Below are 20,664 nucleotides of genomic sequence, written 5' to 3'. Positions count from 1 at the left end.
TCTGTGCTGACAGCTGGGAGCCTGGAGGCTACTTTGGATTCTGTGTCTCCCTCTCTCTCTCTGCCCCTCCTGGCTCGTGCTCTGTCTCTCTCGCTCTCAAAAATGAATAAACATTAAAAAAAAAAAAAAAGAAAATAGCTTGACTTTGGGGTGCAACAGTCAAGTGGAGCTCCGCAGGGGTTTGTGTTCAAAAGCAACGAGGTATTTGCCACAACTGTTTTTTGTCATCTGAGCAAGAAGGGAGAAGGGACCGGATGAAAGACTTAAAGCTATCTGTATAAAACAAGATGTTGCAATTTCTCAGTACGGATTTTAGAAAAAAATCTGTCATCTCCCACCCCAGTTCTCTACACAGTGTGTGACCTCACACACTTGGCTTCTGAAATAATGGAGTTTTAGAATGATTTCACCAGTTTTTGAATATTTATTCAATTAAATAAATCAACATCAACAGCTGCTTAACAGTGATAAAATATACTTTTATTTACTTTGTTGAGTCAGAGGGTCGTAAAAAAATTATTGCTAAAGTAGATATCAGGCAAACAGAAAGGTGCTTTAGAAGTCCAGTTACCTTGGAGTTTATTTAAACTAAGAGAAAAAGATCATAATGTTTTCATGCAATACATACTTGGTTCTTTAAATAACAAGTGTGACAAATAACAGAAAGAACTATGGAATGCTGCACTTGTGATCCATACAAAACACCAACAGTTTGGATTGTACATAGTTGAAAGAAATGTCTCACACACCTTTTGAAATACTGTAGTAGCCAATACATAGAGGCATGCCTTAGGTGGGCACGGGAATGCAGTTTAGAAAAGAAAGTGAAGTATCACACTGGAACTACCCCATTTCTTCAAAATCACTGAGCAGGAAAAGCAACATTGAACTTCCGTACGGGTTTTACACAACTTCTCTACAGTACCTTGACTTCAATCCAAGAGCAAAAGTTAAGACTCTCCTCCTCTATTTTTGGTAAACAACTGCATGGTAAACTTAGATGACTTTTCCCCCTGGATTTTACCTGGGAGTGGCCTTTTTAATTTTTTTTTATTTAAAAGAGGGCAGGTTTGGCACTTTTATACTGATGTCACCAATGTTAATATTTCTTGGGATCTCAGGAAGATTCATATTCTTTACAGCTGATACAGCACGGGCTGGAGCTCCCGCTAAGCCAGCCTGTATACAGAAGCAAATAAAAAAAAAAGAAAATGTACAACTCAGGTGTAGCTCATCAAAAAACACTAAAAATGGAGGACAATGATAAAAGATTTTCATATAACAAGCTTAGAGACCAGATGGTAGTTGGAATTGGTATGGGATGGTTACTTTGAAATTCTAATCTATAAAGAGAAAACAGTTGACACATTAAAAAGTACAGCGAATACATGCAATGATAACAACGGAAAGATTTACATACAAATAAATTAACCTGTGCTTAGATACCACATACAATATGCAGATGACAAAAACTACATCTTCACCTATATCCTGACTTACTGACTTATAATAGAAGCATGAGGCATATTTTACATTAGTTCCTTTTTAAACATCTCTTGCAACAACATGATGGATTTGGGTTTGTTTTTTGTTGTTGTTGTTATTGTTTTTTGTTTTCTTTTTGCTTTTGAAATAGCATTTATTATCAAACTGTGCTATGAAATAAAAACTGAAAGTAATAGATCATGCTTGCTTAGTTTCTTTACTTAGAGCCAACTCCTTAAAACATTTCAAAACGACAAATTTTTTTTAAAAAAATTCTTGTAATTGTGGAGGCTCTTCTAAACTTTTCTAGGAAAGTTCTAAAACATTGGAAAAAAAATCAGGCTTTTCAAGTAAAGCCTCAGTCCAAAGAGAACAGTTCTGCCTGAAAATGAAACTGCAACAAAGAGGATCTTTCCAACCCTTCGATGCATTAGAGACAATATAATGATTAAAAATACTCTGTCATATAAAGTAGATTCAATGACATATGTTCAGTTTACAATATACAAATTTAGAGACAGAATAGCATAAATACAAAAGGCAGTATTTCTATAAATAACTGAATTTTAAAGCTTCTAGTAGCATTAGTGTACGATATTTGGCTTTATTCTTAATAGGGAAATTTATAATCTGTGAAATAATTTTCAAAGAAAATATGCTTAAAATTTAAAAGAAAAATGCAAATGTATCATCTTTCTCAAATAGCTACAAGAGTCTTCATACTTTTGGGATTTAATTTATATTTAGATTTCATCCATTTTTATTCAGGTGACATAAGAAAGCCAACAAACACGTCTGAATTCAGTGGCACACATCATCTTGCACAAAAGCAGACAATTAGGTAACAGAAACAAATCTTCCACTTTGCTTCAATTACACATATGAGACAATGTCTGTGTAATTAGAAACACTAGTTTTAAGTCCCTTTTTGAACTTTTAGGTCTTTTTCTCATATGTAATCCTACCTCTTTTGTTAATTAAAATAAGAGTAATAATAAAGCTGTTACCTGAGAAAAATCTTGACTGATACAAAATAGGCCAGTGTAAACTATTTGCTGAATAAAGGATACAAACATTGTTAAGCAATGAAATAAAAGCCATGGATTATCAAGTCAGAATTGGAAATAATAGAAAAATCAGTAAAATAATATTAATAATAGCTATGGTCCACACAGGCAATGATAAGGGTGATAGGGTGATATAAATGAAACACTCCATATCCAATTAAAAATGAATAGGGCTGGAGTATTCAATTTTTGTAAGTGAATAGAGGTTAGTTGTTTTTCATTGACCTCTACATTTATACCTACCTGAAGCAATGCAGTTAATTTGTGTACCCCCAAAAGATGTTGGAGATATGAATAAATGCAAAAGGGTCTTTAACCTGATTATCTCAAGTTCAACGTCTAGCTACCAAAATTTAGAATGGTTTAGGACCAAAGAAGGATCCATCTTATAGGCTCTCTTCCTTTCGCCCAAAATCTGTTGTCTGCCAAGGAACAAAAATTATTTTACAGAATTACAGCCATCCTGGAGCTCGTATCTTTCTAATTAAAAACCACTTGCCACCATTTTTACTTGGATGTGTCTATACAGGGTACAAATGATGAGTAGATTATGAAAAAGTATTGATAAGATATTTGAATACAAATATTTTAAAAGGCAGGAATTATTAGAGGACTTTGTTACTGAGACAGAGAGAGAAAGTAGATATGTGTGTGTGTTTTACTGGATGCTATGGTTTTAACTTTTATAAAGAGTGAAAATAATTTTTGTCAGTATTAAATGTCATTGTCAGAAAGCCTTCTTTTCCATACCACCCTGTACCATGAACAGCTCTAGACTGAACCTGAGCAAAGAAAATGAGAATAAAAATGCGTCCTGTTAAATTTCTTTAGATTAAGTCGTTTCTTTGTGACCAAAGATGGTGTCGACTGTTAGCTGCTAATGAGAATACATAAAGTCAATATAGCAATTGATTTAAATAGCATATATGTGCCAAGTTCTTATTATGTAAAACCAAAAGAAGTTTCTAAGTACAACAAACTACAATTCCTCTAAACATAAGCAGCAAGCCGTAGACATGCAAAGGATGGTAACTATTCAGAACACGCAAATGAATTAAGAGAATCAAATTATTTCTCAAGCATGTTCAACACTTTTGTGTAGTACGTCATGAATTTAAATGGTAGGAAATAATAAAAAAAAATCTGTAATGTGTACTTCAATTAAGTTTTAATTAAACTAACATTTTAAGAAATCAGATTCTGCAGAATATGAAATATAAGAAAAATGTAAGTAGGACTGCTGATCAGTAAACAGATGCTTAAATGAGCTTTCAATATCTCTATATAAAAATGAAGGGCTTTAAAAAAAAAAAAAGACTATTCAGGTGGTCAATACCAGAAGTGCTGTAAAACAAATTTCTTTTTCAGACTTCCACGACAGTGAAGTCTGAAACATTTTTATTAAAGAAAAAAATATAAATGAGGTAATTTGCCATCAGGAGATTAGTTTGCCAACAGAGAGGTATAAAGTAAATTTTATCTTAGTTAAGATTTTTTTTCCTTCGGTAACATACATTCAAAGCAACAAGATAATGTGTACTAGTTTGTTTGGTTTTTTTTTGGACACTAAAATTTACAGAAATTAGGCTTACCTGACTTGTTAGTAGTGTGTACAATGTAAAATGTAAAATTAAGATACTCTGACAGCACAACATAGCTCTCTTAAAGATCTGAGATTACGCAGCTGACACAAAGCAGAAATAAAAAGAATGAAACCCTACTGGAGAAATAACTTGTTTCTGTCTATGTTATTGTACTCGAGCACCACCATGGCAGGCCGACTGCAGCGACTCCACTAACAAAAATAAATATGTGACTCCAAAGCAGTTAAGAGTATGAATTGGATGAGAGAATGAAGTACAGTATATAAAAGGATGGTCATGTTTTCTCTCCCATGGGATTAAATAAATTAACAGAATTAAGAGAAAGAAAACAAAATGAAGTCTGCAAGTATACCAAAATGAGGCCAAACAGATAGAAGACTTATACAGACATACTCTCGAAAATTTCAAGCACTTGAATCACAAAGATAGTAATGGATGGATATGATTTGTTTTTGATTTTGTTTTTAAATTGCCAGACCCAAAAATAAACAAAATATGTGCAAGCAAAAGTGAAAAAGCAGCATTGCTAAAATATATTTCAAAGGCTCCCTTCTCCTCATGCAATAAAGCAATTGACTTTCTCGAAGGGAAAAGGAAAGAATCTAGATATTTATTTCATCTAAGACATAAAATACTATCCTACCATCTTGAAATATTTTTCCCAGCTTGAAATGCCAAGTAAGATGGTAGGGGGATTAATTTGTACCTACTGAAACCTTTACCCACCCTTCCTGCTGGCAGCTGCTATATGCACATTCATAATTTTGACCTAACAGCAAAGTGAAAGAACATCAACATTAATAAACACAGTATTAAATGGTTTCAGACTCAAAATCATTAACAAAATAATGGCAGTTCTTGAATGCACGTTTTGAGCAAAATAGGAAATGTCAGTATTTTACTTTCTGAACGTAAGGTAGAATAACTTAATCTGGGATCTTGTAACAGGCTTGTTCTTTGCTTTAAAGGCAGTGCTTTAATATTACAATTAGAAACAAACAGGTTAGAAATGCTGCTAATGACAGTCCTTTAGGGAGCAAGAACTGGAACATTTTATCAAAAAGTTTTATCATAACTAGAATATTTAAAAATTTATAAACCTTCCCAATCATATAATCCGTTTTACATAATCTTCAGGTATATTTTCATTTCAAGCACAGGATTTGCCTGTGTGAAATAAATATAGCAGATTCGTGCCCAATTCGCAGATTTAACAGAACTAGTTCTGACTGTGCCAATGACCTCAGGGGGTCCTCACTGTAATTTTGTAGAAGAATAGAATAACTGCATGTCAAGGTAAGAAGCAGGGACCAACTCACAACCTGACCTTCCAACATCACTGTGTCTCAGGGCCACTTTTCTTACTCTCTGCTCTTTGAAAATAGAAACTTGATTTCAAAAGAGAAGAAATCTAATTACTAGTTCTCGTGATGGAAGTTAACATACCCAAGCAGTTCTTGGCTAGAAAATAACAATCTGACATAAAGACTAGAACGTAGAAATTGGCAGTGACGTGGATCAGTGGAGTAAATGAGACCATTATGGATTTTCTATTCCAGGGATAAAGTAATACAGATCTAAGGACCAAACGTCGTACTCCTAGCTTCATGACACAACCCGCAATCTTGGGATAAGATAAGCCACCTGTATGCTGCAGCTTCTCAAACCCATCCAGAAAGTAATAAGTTCACGGCTGAAAAACAATGCCAAATTCTCAGTAGCATTTTGTGAATTCAAATTTTTTTTTTCCCTCTATGGGACTCAATATAGTATTTTCACTTTGAAATTTTTTAATGGAGGCCTATAAGCATTTTGATTTTTGTACAGAAAAAGCTGTTCATCATCATTTAGATTGAAATTTCTAAAAAATTCTTTACACAGTTAATTTAGGGTGTGAAAAAATGCACACGAAATGTCAGAGAATATAGAGTTTTATGAAGCTAGGAGTCTACTGAGTCTTATTCTAATATGTTTGGGATGTCAGAAGGTTGCTATGCTGGAAAGCCATTTTATTTTGGTCAAAATATTTAATTCCAATTTTTAGAACATTTAGTGCAATTTTAGGAGACTTGTTATCTGATACTTTTTGTTAGCCATTTTTAATATGTACTTGTTAGTCAAAAACATAAAAGCAATTCTGTTAAGACTTTGGAACTGAAAACCATTATGGGGAGAGAGAAAGTACTATTTAAGTCACTATTCTAAGCCTTCACTGCTTCTCACTTTGTATGCAAAACTTTAAAGGTTCATGAAGCCTTTAGTTTTCAAAGCACAGCTTCCAAAATTCAGTAGGCAATTTTATGTTAGAATTCTAATTTGAAAGATGGAGAAAAAACTAGCTGTGAGAGTTAAATTAAGATTGATTCTACCATATGATTCTCGAAATACACTCTAAATTTTTATATAAAAGTAAACTGTCATTTCTACAAATGTAATTTGTCAGTTAAATGACGATGTTAAAAAAAAAAGAACAAAAAATTTACTTTCCTTTCACAATGCAGGCAGACAAAACACAACAAACATGACATCGATGAGATACTAGTAAAATACAGTAAGTCCAATAAAAGATGAAGAAACTACAAGGAGAAACTAGAATGGAAAATTGGCTACAGGGACTACATGGGTTCATTAACACAAAGAATTTTTGAGTCTGGCCTAAATAATTAATTGCCTTTGACATCATTTTGCTTTCCCTTTGTTAAAGTACATTTTTCTCAAAGTCAGCAATACCTTGTCTACCTGTCCTGTCTGGGAGATTGAAAGATAAAGGTCTGTAAGAGAGAAGAATGGAAAGAGCTAGAAAGATCAGGATGTTCGGAAAAAAAAGAAGACTGACTTTAAAAAAGTAGTGACTATATTCAGACCCATTTATCCCATTTATTCATCTTAAAAATAACATGAAATACGTAAAAGCTAACAAGTCTCCCCGACTCCACCCCTCTACCCCCACCCCCAGGGAGTCCTGTATTCCTCAGGCAGATTCCTGAGTGCCTCTGACACCTTCTCCCAAACCCATCAACCTCCCAGCTTAAACCTTTTCCCAGACCCCATTGTTAGTAAACCATTTTTCTGTCAAATCAGGGTAGATGAAAATACATTCAGAGCATATGGTTGTTTCTACTGTCCTTAAAGATCTGGCTGATCTTCGCTTACACTGGGAACTGAGGTGGTTCACTTCCAACTGTCACTAGAAATATACTACCTTTAAGCCAAAATAATAAACTCTTCAATTTCTGACAAGGTAAAGGCACCTAGATATACCCATGTTGCATCTCAAGAGGTTTAACCTTAAATATACCTAGGCTGATTTCTAAAAGATAAATGATATTCTAAATATCACTTAAATTAATCTTAAAAATGATACCCCCCAGGTCTTTTCATCAACCATGATATTCTGGAATTTGATTCTTTCTTGGCAAGTGTTTGCTTGCATTTTAACTAAAAGTTAGTAAGAATCAGATAAAAAAAAGCTTATAGTGTGTCCTCAAATAATTCTGGATGATTCTATAATCATTCATATATTTAGTATAAATGCCCAGTTAAGAGAAACAGGGAAATGGAACCCATATGAAAACTTCCAACATTTCAATGTGTCTGGAATAAAGGTGGTAGTCTTCAAAACATACGTATGAAAACTACAGAAAAATTACATCAAGTCAACATTATTTTTCTGAAAATATGATCAGGACTAAATGGCCTCACTTGAATTCAAAATCCTACTTTAAAACATTAGCAGACATCACATCTAGAGATATACTTGATAAAAAACAATGTTGTGGTTTATTCCCAGATTTTCTTTTTCTCCTAATTTGTACCAGATAACAGCAGATTGTGCGAGTTAAAAGATGATCAGTGGATGAAAAATATCAGTACTTTTTTCACCAGTACTTAAAACCATTTTAAATAGAAATGGTTCTGTGAAAAGACTTTTTTGTAAGTTACAGTATTCTTATAATGATTTCCATTGAAAATGTAAATTTTGTATTTTACTGCTTTTCACAGATAAGAAAAACTGCCTCATTAACAAAGTTGTACTGGACAATCAGAAAACAAATATCCATTATGCAATTATAATAGGTCCTTCATGACTTCTGTCAGTATTATAAATAGCAAACCAAGGCCAAAAAAAAAAAAAAAAAAAAAAAAGGAGGTCAACATCCATGAAAAGAAGTTAAAGAAATACCTGGAATGTGAATATTCCAGACAAAAGGTCAATATATTTTTACAGATAATCACACAGAAATCATCAATTACCACATTTCCATTCATTTCTGACAGATTATTAATGGATTGTGTCACTGTCTCTTGGCATTTAAAATCTATATCCATACATTTTTGTAAAGCAAGTTTTAACAGATTACATAAATTTCAAGTTATCGCTTAAGACTTTACAGCTCAGAGGTTATAGTAAATCTCTTACTATACTAAACAATAAGACAAACCAACTATAGTCAATAATATTCTGGCTCTTTACCTTGTCCTAAAACAAAGCTTTCTGTATTAATCTAGTTTGTTTTCCCTTTTCAAAAACCAGTATTTTAAAAATGGCTGTAGAACACACAGCCTATACATAGTCATTGAAAAGAATCATAATTTTAAGCTCTTCACCATTACAAGTATCTCTTTTGGGCAATCATAGGGATGGTAAATTGAGACAAAGAGAAATCCAGAGCTATTGGAAAACACTGGAAAATGTTCAACAAAGCTTCAACTATTTCTAATTCTCAGATGCTGGATTTATCCATCATCCTATGTTTCATTCTATTCCAATGAGCATAGCATTATTATGTTAAACTGATCCTTTAAAGTACCAACAAGATAAAAACTCTTTAGAACTCACCTGTTGTAAATTAATGCTAGCATATTTTTAATACCTTGCTGCTTTTATAGTAATATTTACTTTAAATCAACCAAACACCTGAACTTGAACTAATAATTATAAATATACAATTTGTTTTTCTAATCTGAGTTATGACTATAAATATCAAAGGTAGCAAATACAGTGCTGAATGAGATATCAAGAGTATTCATCTTTCTAAACTTCCACTATTATAACAAGAAACAACCAAAATCGTGTGAACTTGAGTGGCTCAGCTACAGTACCTGTTATTGATATTCAGTACTTGAGGAAAGAATCACTAAAATTCTCAAGCAGGACTGTATACAATGCTAAAGTGCTGGTTGATTCTCATGCACCTAATCTAACAGAACAAAGTTAGGCACGTATGACTAACCAAATCTTTCTCATCTAGAATGCAGTAAAAGCCATGAATGCATGTATCAGTGTACAAAATATGTGCCTTAGCCAACTTGTAAGTGACCTCTGAGAAGGATCCAGAATTAAGCAATTAAGGCAATGAATTTTTTTCAGTGTTCACTCAGGCTTGCTAAGCCCCAACTGAAACCATAACAAATGAAATGCTCTATTCCTCATGAGAATCCCATTTCCTCTCCTCTCCTGTCCCAGAAATAGTTCTGTGACACTAAATTTATAAGTCTTTAAAAATATCAGTTCTTGGATTTCCTTGATAATTACTGAATTAGGTTTTGTAGGGCAAATTCTGATTTCATTATTTGAATATCTAATCTCTTTAATTTTCAAGCAACAAGAATCTGAACTGTTTATTACCCAAGGCAGTTACAACTGTGACTAAAAGAGAATAGACAACACTATCAGGTGGATAATAGTCACAGAACATTGAACATACTAAGATATCTATATTCCATTTTTTATAACCTGAAGAAGCCTCTCAGCTGTCCTTAAAGGGTGATACTGAAGGACAAACGGTGAAAGCTACACATCATGCATAATTCGTGATCATGCTTTCTACCTTCATTACCTAGAGCACTTTCCATTCTTACCTCAGACTTCTCCAGTTTATTCTGGGCGTCAATTTGTGTAACGATCTCATTCATGTTGGTCTCCAACACCATCCCCCCCATCACCATTTCTGCAAGAATATTGTGAACCTAAAGGAAAAAATAATACATGGCCGTAAGGAAAACTCACTACAAAAATGTTTCATGACTCCAGTACTTTTTGTTTCAAAACTGCTGTGGCTATTTTATAAGTATGAAATGTGAACAACAACAACAACAACAACAAATAATAACTTGGGGGTGCCTGGGTGGCTCAGTCGGTTAAGCGTCCGACTTTGGCTCAGGTCATGATCTCACGGTCCGCGAATTCGAGCCCCGTGTTGGGCTCTGTGCTGACAGCTCAGAGCCTGGAGCCCGTTTCAGATTCTTTGTCTCCCTCTCTCTCTGCCCCTCCCCTGTTCATGCTCTGTGTCTCTCTGTCTCAAAAATAAATAAACATTAAAAAATTTTTTTTAAATAAAAAATTAAAAAAAGAAATATATAAAATTGAATAATATATATTTAACCAAAAGAAGTTTTTTTTTTAAATAAAATTACTTTATAATACCTTTTAGGTCCTATGCTACATACTCTGCCTGAATTATTCTTACGATAACCCTATGAGGTGTCTATACTGTTTTTATCTCTATTTTACAGATAAGGTAGTAGTTACACATGTATGAAAGGGCATACAAGTAATAAGTGGCAGAGTCAGTATTTATACCAGTCTAATTTCAGAGTCTCCATTCTTTTTTTTTCTTTTTTTAAGTTTATTTTTGAGAGAGAGAGAGAGAGAGCAGGGGAGGGGCAGAGAGAGCGGGAGATACAGAATCTGGAGCAGGGTCCAGCCTCCGAGCTGTCAGCACGCAGTTCAACACGGGGCTTGAACCCACAGACCATGAGATCATGACCTGAGCTGAAGTCGGATGCTTAACCAACTCAGTCACCCAGACGCCCCTATATTATTTCTCATTCTTTTATAAGACTGTATACAAATGTATTCATGATTTTTAAATCCTATCATTATTTACTAATTTTCCATTTTGGAAAGATGGATACCTGATGTACAATTCTTGAAGAAAGAATTAGAGAAATCACTTTTCCTACAAACAAAACAAAACCAGAAGTCACAACTGTTTTAACTACTAGGGCTAACTATCATTACTTCTCACTGCTACCTCTTCTGCAACTAGATACCATTTATTAAAACTATGTTTTGGTGTTGCATTTAACAACATCTAATTTAATTCTCATATTAACCTTTGTTACAGTTGAGAGAATAAACCAGCTTCCTCAAGACACGTAAACTAATACGTAACAAACAAACAATTCAAACCTAAGTCCCAATCCTTGCTTTCTTCTGTTAACAAGAATACATGAAACTGATACACCAAATTAATTTTTAGCCATATTCTATGAAGATTCAATTAAGGCCAAGAAGGTGATTAGGTGATAAAATATAATGTCCTCACAATAGCTAACAGGTACTATCCAGAGGAAAAGTATTCAGAAAGAAAGGCCATGGCCAGCAAAAGATTCATTAAAACTTCTGTTTTAACAGTAGAATTTCCCCTCTTCTTTTTATTATTATTTTTTTAAGTTTATTTTGAGAGACAGAACACAAGCAGGGGAAGGGCAGGGAGAGAGAGGGCAGAGAGAGAATCCCAAGTGGCTCCATGCTGTCAGTGCAGAGCCCGACATGGGGCTCGAACTCACCAACCATAAGATTGTGACCTGAGCCAAAATCAAGAGTCATACGTTTAACCAAGTGAGCCACCCGGGTGCCCCTCCCTCTTCTTTTTAAAACAAATTCTCATGAGAAAGCACAAACTGTAGTGCTGATAAAAGTGTAGCAACTCCACCAACCTGACTTTGCTCAGGCTTTCTGGGGGGGCTCACCCCTACACACACTTACTCCTGCCTTTCCAGAACATCTCAGAAGCACAAGCAGATTAGTAGAAATTGTCGATTTCGGTATTATAGAAATGTCTACCAAGTTTAAAGGTATCAAAATATGAGAAGCCCGCAAATGTGGGTCATACCCAAGAAATTCTAAGAATGTATGATAATTTAATAAGGTCTAGGATGTAAATCTGTCCTCAAAGTAAAAATAACTCCTATGAAAGCAAATTCAGAAATCCAGAGAAAATAAATAAACAAGAGCCTGTGAGCTAAATCCTTAAACACAATGTCACTTATTAGAAATATAGTAAGTGCCTAAAGAATGTATTCTAGGTAAGGAGGTACTATGTGTATAAGTCCCAGGAGATTAACCATATGGGAATGAGAAGTATTAATTGGGAGGCCAGTTCAGTATTTTCAAGGTTATGGTTTTCAACTAAGGTATGGAGGGATCACTTAGAAACTGTCCAGTGACCGAAAACTTCCACGTTTCAAGAATTGATTGGGAGGAATTTCTGGCAGACTTAGTAAGAGAAAGAAGATGATAAAAGCTTTAGCTTAGCTTTAACACATACGGATGACAGATTCCAGTATTTTGTCTTTAAATTTTACTTGAAACAGACTTAATGGAAATAAAAGGGTGACAATATGCTTGAAACATAGCTCATCTACTGAAATCCTTTGATATTCACCTATAATAAGAGTTCGATAGGTTTTTATCCCCTTTTCCTGAATATTTATAGGTATTTAAGTGTTTTTAAAAGTAGCAAATACCACATTAATGATGTATTTTTGCTTTTTTGTTTGGATTTAACTATATATACCCTATCTATCCAACCGCATAGCTTCTTATGGACATAAACCAGAATTTCTAATTTCATTTTAATTTTTTTAAATCACAATATAAGGAAATTGTTAAAAGTTCAAGCTATACCGAAACTTAAGTATGAACAGTAACAGTCTCCACCACCCTCAACCTCTGTAGGTCCCTCTATCCAAAGATAGTCACAGTTAATTGCATCTTATACAGGTTTCTCCCACTTCCCGCAAAGTTTCCTTTGAGTCCTTTCACTTTTACAAAAGACCTATGGTCATATCTGTTTTTGTTAACTGCAAGAAATCCAAAGAGAATTTTCAACTTCTATGAAATGGTACTGCTTCAGTGCTTTAAGCCACTTTGGCTTATGAAGTGGTTTATAGGAACACTCTACTTTTTGGATAGCAAGGGAAAACCTGTACACCCTTCTTGAAAACTTTTTATGCATATACTTGTTATGTGTAAGTCTAATTTATACAATCATATAATATACATTATAATCACAGTTCTGCAAGAGAATAAGGAATGGACTTAAAGAGGCACTAGGGAATTAAGGATGTGAGTTAAGAAAATAATAAAAGATAGTAATAAAATAATAAAAGATAATAATAAAAGATACAGATATATGTGCAAGAATGATCAAGCAACTTTGTTGGTAACAGTAAAAAGACAAAAAACCAAAACTGTAAAATGGTAAATCTATACCATTTTTTTAAAAATTGTATTCAAATTCCAGTTAGTGTAATATTGATTCCAGGTGTATAATACAGTGATTCAACACTTCCAGACGTCACCAGGTGCTCATCACAACACATACACTCCTTAATCCCGGTCCCCTATTTAACCCATCCCCCCACCCCCGCCCCTCTGGTAACCATCAGTTTGTTCTCTAGAGTTAAGAGTCTGTTTCTTTTTTTTTTTTTTTCAACGTTTATTTATTTTTGGGACAGAGAGAGACAGAGCATGAACGGGGGAGGGGCAGAGAGAGAGGGAGACACAGAATCGGAAACAGGCTCCAGGCTCTGAGTCATCAGCCCAGAGCCCGACGCGGGGCTCGAACTCACGAACCGCGAGATCGTGACCTGGCTGAAGTCAGACGCTTAACCGACTGCGCCACCCAGGCGCCCCAAGAGTCTGTTTCTTGGAAATCTACCCTGTTAATGAGAGACATCTACAGATTCCTTAGTAATAGATTATTAAATGAAAAGATGGATGGGATAGAATAATACCTATAATATGATCCCACTGAGGTATACAAGAAAATTACATGTACACACCTACTTGGATATACCCAGAAAATGCCTGGAAAGACATGCAAATACTTTTTATCCATTTACCTACTGAAGGACATCTTGGTTGCTTCCAAGTTTTGGCAATTATGAAATAAGCTGCTATACGCATATGTGTTCGGGTTTTTTTGTGGACTTAAGTTTGCAACCCCTTTGGGTAAACACCAAGGGGCATGATTGCTGGATTGTATGGTATGAACATGTTTAGTTTTCTCAGAAACCACCATGCTGTCTTCCAAAGTGGCTTTCCCATTTTGCATTCCCACCAGCAATAAATGAGAGAGTTCTTTATCACCACTAGGTGCTGTCAGTGTTCAGGATTTGGGCCATTCTAATAACAGGTGTATAGTGGTATTTCACTGTGGCTTTAATTTTCTGCAAATATTTTTAAAGGATAGTAGTTACCTACAGAATGGAAATGGAGGACTGAGGAAGAATAGAGACTTGTCTTTCGCTTTATAGTTTTTGTTTATTTGTTCTGAAAACTTTTAGCATGTGCATATACTAAAACAAAAACGAACAAACAAAAGCTTGCTAAAAATAAAAGAGTGTCACATAGTAATTCAGAGAAATATTAAAGGTTATAGCCATGCACATATTTAGGTCAATGTAAGAGGCAGCCCAAAGGTGTTGGATATTTGTAAGTGATAAGAGAAGCGTGTCACTTTTTCCATGCGTTTAAATAGTAAAAATTCTATCTCATTGTAAGTGTCAGTGCAGAACTTGGAGACTTTTGCTTAAAACTACTTTAACTTATTTAAGATTAAATGTTCTCTCGGGGCGCCTGGGTGGCTCAGTGGGTTAAGTGTCCGACGTTGGCTCAGGTCATGATCTCACGGTTCATGCTTTCGAGCCCCGTATCGGGCTCTCTGCTGTCAGTGCAGAGGCCGCTTCAGATCCTCTGTCCCCTCTTCCTCTATCCCTCCCCCAATCATACTCTCTCAAAAATAAACAAACACTAAAAAATACATAAATAGTCTCTATATTATTATTTATAAAATATAATGTACATTGTGGGTATCTAATGAATGTTACACACAAATTTTCTTCAAAATTCTTTATCTCAATTATCTTAAAACTCAAAAGTTGAAGAACAAGCCATGTGTTTTTCTTTAGCAATTTTTACCACTCCATCAGTAAACCATGTTTATTAAATATTTTCTTAAGTGTTGATTTAAATCCCAGTTAATATACAGTGTAATATTAATTTCAGGTGTACAAGTTAGTGATTCAGCACTTCCACACATCACCCGGTGCTTCTCACACATTTATTAAATATTTATGTAAAGAGTTCACTGACAGCAGCATCCTGGTTTGAGGAAAGTGCACGTAATCACTGGAGACTAAAATGAAGATTAAATCAAACACATTTCACTTGTAACAGTTCCCAGCCCTCCACCGGATGGAATGAAGCATATAACAAAAGATGACAAAAGGAAAGGAGGTCCAGTTATACAGATTCCTTTCTACAGACTGTCACTTGTTTGCAGAGTATCAAAGTTACTTGCTCTAACTTCTGTTAGAAATGAAGTCCTCTGCACCAAGTATTTTTCACTTTGCATTAACATTTGATGATAGGGGTGGTCAAGTAAAATACGGCAGATCATTCTGTTTAATTCTTCACCTAAGAATAAAGCGGATATGTACGTATTGACGGGAGACTCTAAAGACACATGAAGTTAATAAAGCAAGGCACAGAAACACTGTGTAAAATAAAAACCAACCTGATCACTCACTAGACCAAGAGAACTATGCCTATCTTTGAAAATAGATAGGAAAAAAGTCTGGAAGCCTACCTAGCCAAACTAGGAAGAGAAATGACTGTAGGGAAACAGCGTGGGATGAGGTTGAGTGGATATGAGGAAGGGGACAAGAAAAGAAGAACTTTAATGTTTAAGCATATAGTCTTTAGTATTGTTGGGCTTCTTTGTTACTAAAGAAAGGGAAGTATTATTCATGTAATTTTAAAATAATAAAATCGTTTGCTATACATAACACTGTAATGTTCTTTAATGGTTTTATGTCTGTCAGAGAAACAGAGACACAGACAGGTGTCTGCTCGAAAACGACAAGCTACAGGAAGACAAGGATAAGAGCACCGTCTTCTCATCACCCTGCAGAGGGTTAAGGGCTCAATAAATATATATATTTTTAATGTGTTTTGCAAGGAATACCTCCTCCTTCTCTCGCTTGAGGCAAAAGGAAACTGAACAGGAGTTTTAAAAGTATGGATGGAGGGGGAGTAAAGCAGAGTTACTGGTCTACTCTAAAAACTGTAATACTAAAAAAAAAAATAAATAAAAAAATAAAAATAAAAAAAAAATAAAAACTGTAATACTGTAAGTCATGACTTTTTAACTATTATGACAGAATAGCCAATTATGATGAAATGACCGATTTTAAATAGTTAGAAAATTTCAATTTATGTACTTCTGTGGGTCATACTGTTGTTACTGATTTGATAATAAAACTTAAATACATACATTTGCTAATAAAAATTTTAAACACTAAAGTAATCTATTAACACCTGTATTTGTAATTCTAACTGTTGTAAATAGATCACTCTTCATATTTTGGTATTTCTTCAAATCTAAGCTACAACTGATTATTTAAAAAACCATTATGTTACATACTACTGAAAAGGAAAAACACTGCCAATTAAATTATGACAAGCTGTAGAATATAACATGCATCCCAATCTCAAAAGTGTTAAAATGTGAGAGAAATCTGCAATTTTAGAGGCAACGAAATATGGTATTTTCTCAATTTTAGCCCCATGAGGGTTGCTAAATAAAATAAAAGCTACAACGAAAAAATTTAAGTAAAAAAATGAATGTTTTGGGGGTTTACTGGTGTACTGTCAACATTAGAAAAACGTTTAATTCTGGATGTATTTTGAAAGTAAATGCATTAGGGTTTCCTGATTAACTGGATCTATGATAGAGAAAGAGATTCATTAGAAATGATTCTAAGTTAAAGAGAAAAAAAAAAGCTTAGCTTCAGAGATATACCCTCTCAAAATGGATTTATCACAATTTAATTAAATCTAAAAATATTTTTTTAAGTTTTTATTTATTTTGAGAAAGAGGGAGGGAGAGAGAGAGCAAGTGGGGGAGGGGCAGAGAAAGAAAGAGAGAGAGAATCCCAAGCAGGCTCCATGCTGTTAGCGCAGAGCCCAATGTGGGGGTTCGATCCCACGACCGTGAGATCATGACCCCAGCCCAAGTCAAGAATCGGATGCTCAACCAACTGCGTCTCTCAGGCACCCCAATTTAAAAGTTATTTTAAGGGGCTCCTGGATGGCTCAGTCGGTTATGCGTCTGACTTCAGCTCAGGTCATGACCTTGTGGTCCATGAGTTTGAGGCCCACATTGGGCTCTGTGCTGACAGCTCAGAGCCAGGAGCCTGCTTCGGATTCTGTGTCTCCCCCTCTCTCTGCCCCTCCCCCACTCATGCTCTGTCTCTCCCTCTCTCCTTCAAAAAATAAATAAACATTAAAAAAAAAAAAAATGAAAGAAGTGACTAGGGGCGCCTGGGTAGCTCAGTTGGTTAAGTGTCTGACTTTGGCTCAGGTCATGATCTGACTGTTCCTGAGTTTGAGTTCCGAGTCAGGCTCTGTGCTGACAGCTCAGAGCCTGGAGCCTGCTTCAGCCTCTCTACCCCTCCCCCGTTCTGTCTCTGTTTCTCTCAAAAATAAACATTAAGAAAATAGATAAATAAAAATAAAAGTATTTTTAAATTTTGCTATAATTATTCTCCAACAGGCTGACATACCAAAGTGTTATACAAATCAAAACTTACAGCTGATGTTATTAACCTTACGAAAGTATTTGCTGGGGCACCCGGGGGGTTCAGCAGGTTGAGTGTCCGACTCTTGATTTCAGCTCAGGTAGTGAGATTGAGTGCCACACTGGGCTCTGTGCTGAGCGTGGAGCCTGCTTGGTATTGTCTCTTTCCCTCATGTTCTATGCCTCCCCTGCTCACATGCATGTTCTCTCTCTCTCTCTCTCTCTCTCTCTCTCTCTCTCTCACACACACACACACACACACACACACACACACACAAAATAAACATTTAAAAAAAAATAAAGTATTTGCTAAGAAAATAATCAGTTTTATAGTCATCTGGTTAATATTATCTTGAGACTGAGTCAGTTAAGCAGATGCTGTTGCTAAACAATACTATCCTCCCCCAAACTACTGATGTCTTTCATACTATGTTATCATAATGACTTATCATTATAATGTATCAATCTAACATATATCATGTTATAAAACAACATTCTAAAGTATGACAATTTGGGAAATAATTCTGAAAGGAATTAGGAGTATATTTTGTTAGCCTATCAAAATTTTGGTACAATTTTCAAGACAAAAGTAGAAATGAAAAGCATGTAACTTATTATTAATAATAATGAAGACATTTGTTAACTGCTGACCAATTAACAAATGGAAAGCAACAGGGATATAGTAATTCAAAGTAATGGATAAGAGTAAACCTATTTTGGTACATGATGCATGTTATACTAACACTGAATATTTCAAAATCTGAAAATTCAAAATATTCAAGTCTGAAAAACTGGAAAGCTGTTCTACTTTCTGTTCTATATTCTGGGCTGAATATCAAGATATCCTTTTTAAAAACTGCTTATTATAAAAGTCAGAGCTGCTCATTAAAAGATCTTAAACTATTCCAACTCCCTTTTCCCCCCTTCCTGGCTTATGTTTTCTTGGCGACTTGTATTTTAATGCTACAAACTCTTTTCATATTAATTCCACAAGTACTTTAACAGTCAATGTTCTTTTACCCTCACCCACACATTTGCAACTTTCTTTGTTCTTCTTCCTTCTATAACTCACTCCTGATATCTGACACTTCCTTCTGTGTCAAGTACCTTCTTTTAGAATTTCTTTTGAGAAAGGCTTGAAGCAAACTCCCTCATTAGTTTTCTTTGACAAAGTCTTTATTTTATTTTCTTGTAAGATATTTTTGCCAGCTTTAGAATTACAGTTGGACAGCTATTTTCTCAATACATCGCCTTCTAACTTCTGTGACTGCCCTTGAGAAGTCATTTCCCAATTTGACCACTGCTCTTGTGAAGGTAATGTTTATTTCTGGATGATTTTAAGAGCTCTTTCTCTGTTCTTCAACTGTACTATAATTAGTCTAAATGTAGATTTATTTTTATTTATTCTACTTGTGATTCTTTAACGTGTGGATTGGTATCTTTCCTCAATTCTGGCAAATTCCCATAATTTCAGATGTTATGAAATAAATAAGAATTTATTCTTCTGAAACCGAGAATAAATGTCCATTAGACGTTTCTTGCTCTATCTTCCCTGACCTATAAACTGTCTTCCATATTTTCACTCTTTCTTAAGAAGTTTTTTATGCTGCATTTTGGACAACGTGTTCTATTTTTCCATTTACTCAGATATGTGTAATCTACCTTTATATACCCATCACTGAAATTTTTAATTTTGACAGTTCTGCCTCTTCTAGAAATTCTATGGAGTTGTTTTTCAATCATCTAGACTCTTTTTTGTAATACTTTATTCATTACAAATTTTATCAGAATTGACTTTCTAACAACTCGCTCAGTTGATGGGATAGGGGCTGGTGGGTCTGGGGCCAACCTTTTGGCTGGTGCTGGCAGGGAAGAGTGGAGACTGGCATGTCTGGAGTTTAGCTTTCTAACAGCCCGGCCAGGAATTTGGTTACAGAAAGGAAGAATTGAGCAAGTAAGTAAATGCATAATAAATAATGGGAATACTAAGTATGAGAATAATCGGCATAATCTTTCACTGTCAGAGTAGCAAGTTGCAAATACAGAAAAGGAGAAGGCTGGAATAAATTCTGTAGCGTTGCACTAGACTCTGAGGCATTAAGAAGAACTCAGTGATTTTTGATATACATAAATATTTAGAAATAGGTTAGGGTGCATGTGTGCGTGCACACATACCTACATCTATTTCCCTGCTTGGTTCAGAGAACCAGGAGTTACATGATGCCAAGACTGTCATTTCTAAATATCACTGTCCCCTAAAAGGAACCAGCGTTCCTTGAAGAAATAGGTGACTCAAGGGCTGGACAGAAAACATGCTCTCTCCATAGAAAAGGCCTAGAAACAATGACCAGCCTCATAATTATGAGCACCTCCAGACTGTGGTTTCCATACACCATTTCCCACTAAAAGGAATCAGGGCTCCTACATGCAATGGCTGACAATATGTCTGTAGAGGAAGAAATGAAGAAAGCGAGTCTAACATCTAGTTGTGCCAGAACACAAAACAGCTATCAGAGTCCATGGAGAGGAGGGAACGGCAAAAGGACCCAGAAGACGACCTGAAGAGGCTCCCATGGGTAAAGAAAGGTCAATCTGAGCATCCAAAAAAGTAATATCTCCAGTGGATTAAAACAAATCAATTCTGGGGCGCCTGGGTGGCTCAGTCGGTTAAGCATCCAACTTTGGCTCAGGTCGTGATCTCGCAGGCTGTGAGTTCGAGCCCTGCGTCGGGCTCTGTGCGGACAGCTCAGAGCCTGGAGCCTGTTTCAGATTCTGTGTCTCCCTCTCTCTGCCCCTCCTCAAAAATAAATAAACGTTAGAAAAAAAATAAATAAAAAAATAAAACAAATTCTG

General features: G+C 35.2%; 1 protein-coding gene across 2 annotated transcripts in view; it reads right to left on the bottom strand.

Moving 5' to 3' along the window:
* Nucleotides 1-458: 458 nt before the first annotated feature.
* Nucleotides 459-20,664, bottom strand: part of AP3S1 (adaptor related protein complex 3 subunit sigma 1) — a 73,135-nt gene continuing 52,929 nt past the window's right edge. Inside the window, exons 5-7 of one of the 2 annotated variants that reach the window (XM_030316857.1) lie at nt 10,019-10,126; nt 6,887-6,927; nt 1,147-1,179 (exon numbers count right to left, since the gene is read on the bottom strand). In XM_030316857.1, coding sequence (XP_030172717.1) covers nt 6,892-6,927; nt 10,019-10,126 — 144 coding nt within the window. In that variant the 3' untranslated portion in view covers nt 1,147-1,179; nt 6,887-6,891. Of the gene's footprint in view, nt 1,180-6,886; nt 6,928-10,018; nt 10,127-20,664 lie in introns of both variants that reach the window. The other variant, XM_030316855.1, reaches the window with a different exon arrangement.

Source organism: Lynx canadensis, chromosome A1, assembly GCF_007474595.2.
Source record: "Lynx canadensis isolate LIC74 chromosome A1, mLynCan4.pri.v2, whole genome shotgun sequence".
Classification (NCBI taxonomy): domain Eukaryota; kingdom Metazoa; phylum Chordata; class Mammalia; order Carnivora; family Felidae; genus Lynx; species Lynx canadensis.
Note: the sequence above shows the minus strand (reverse complement) of the source record. Positions and strands in the feature narration are given on the sequence as shown.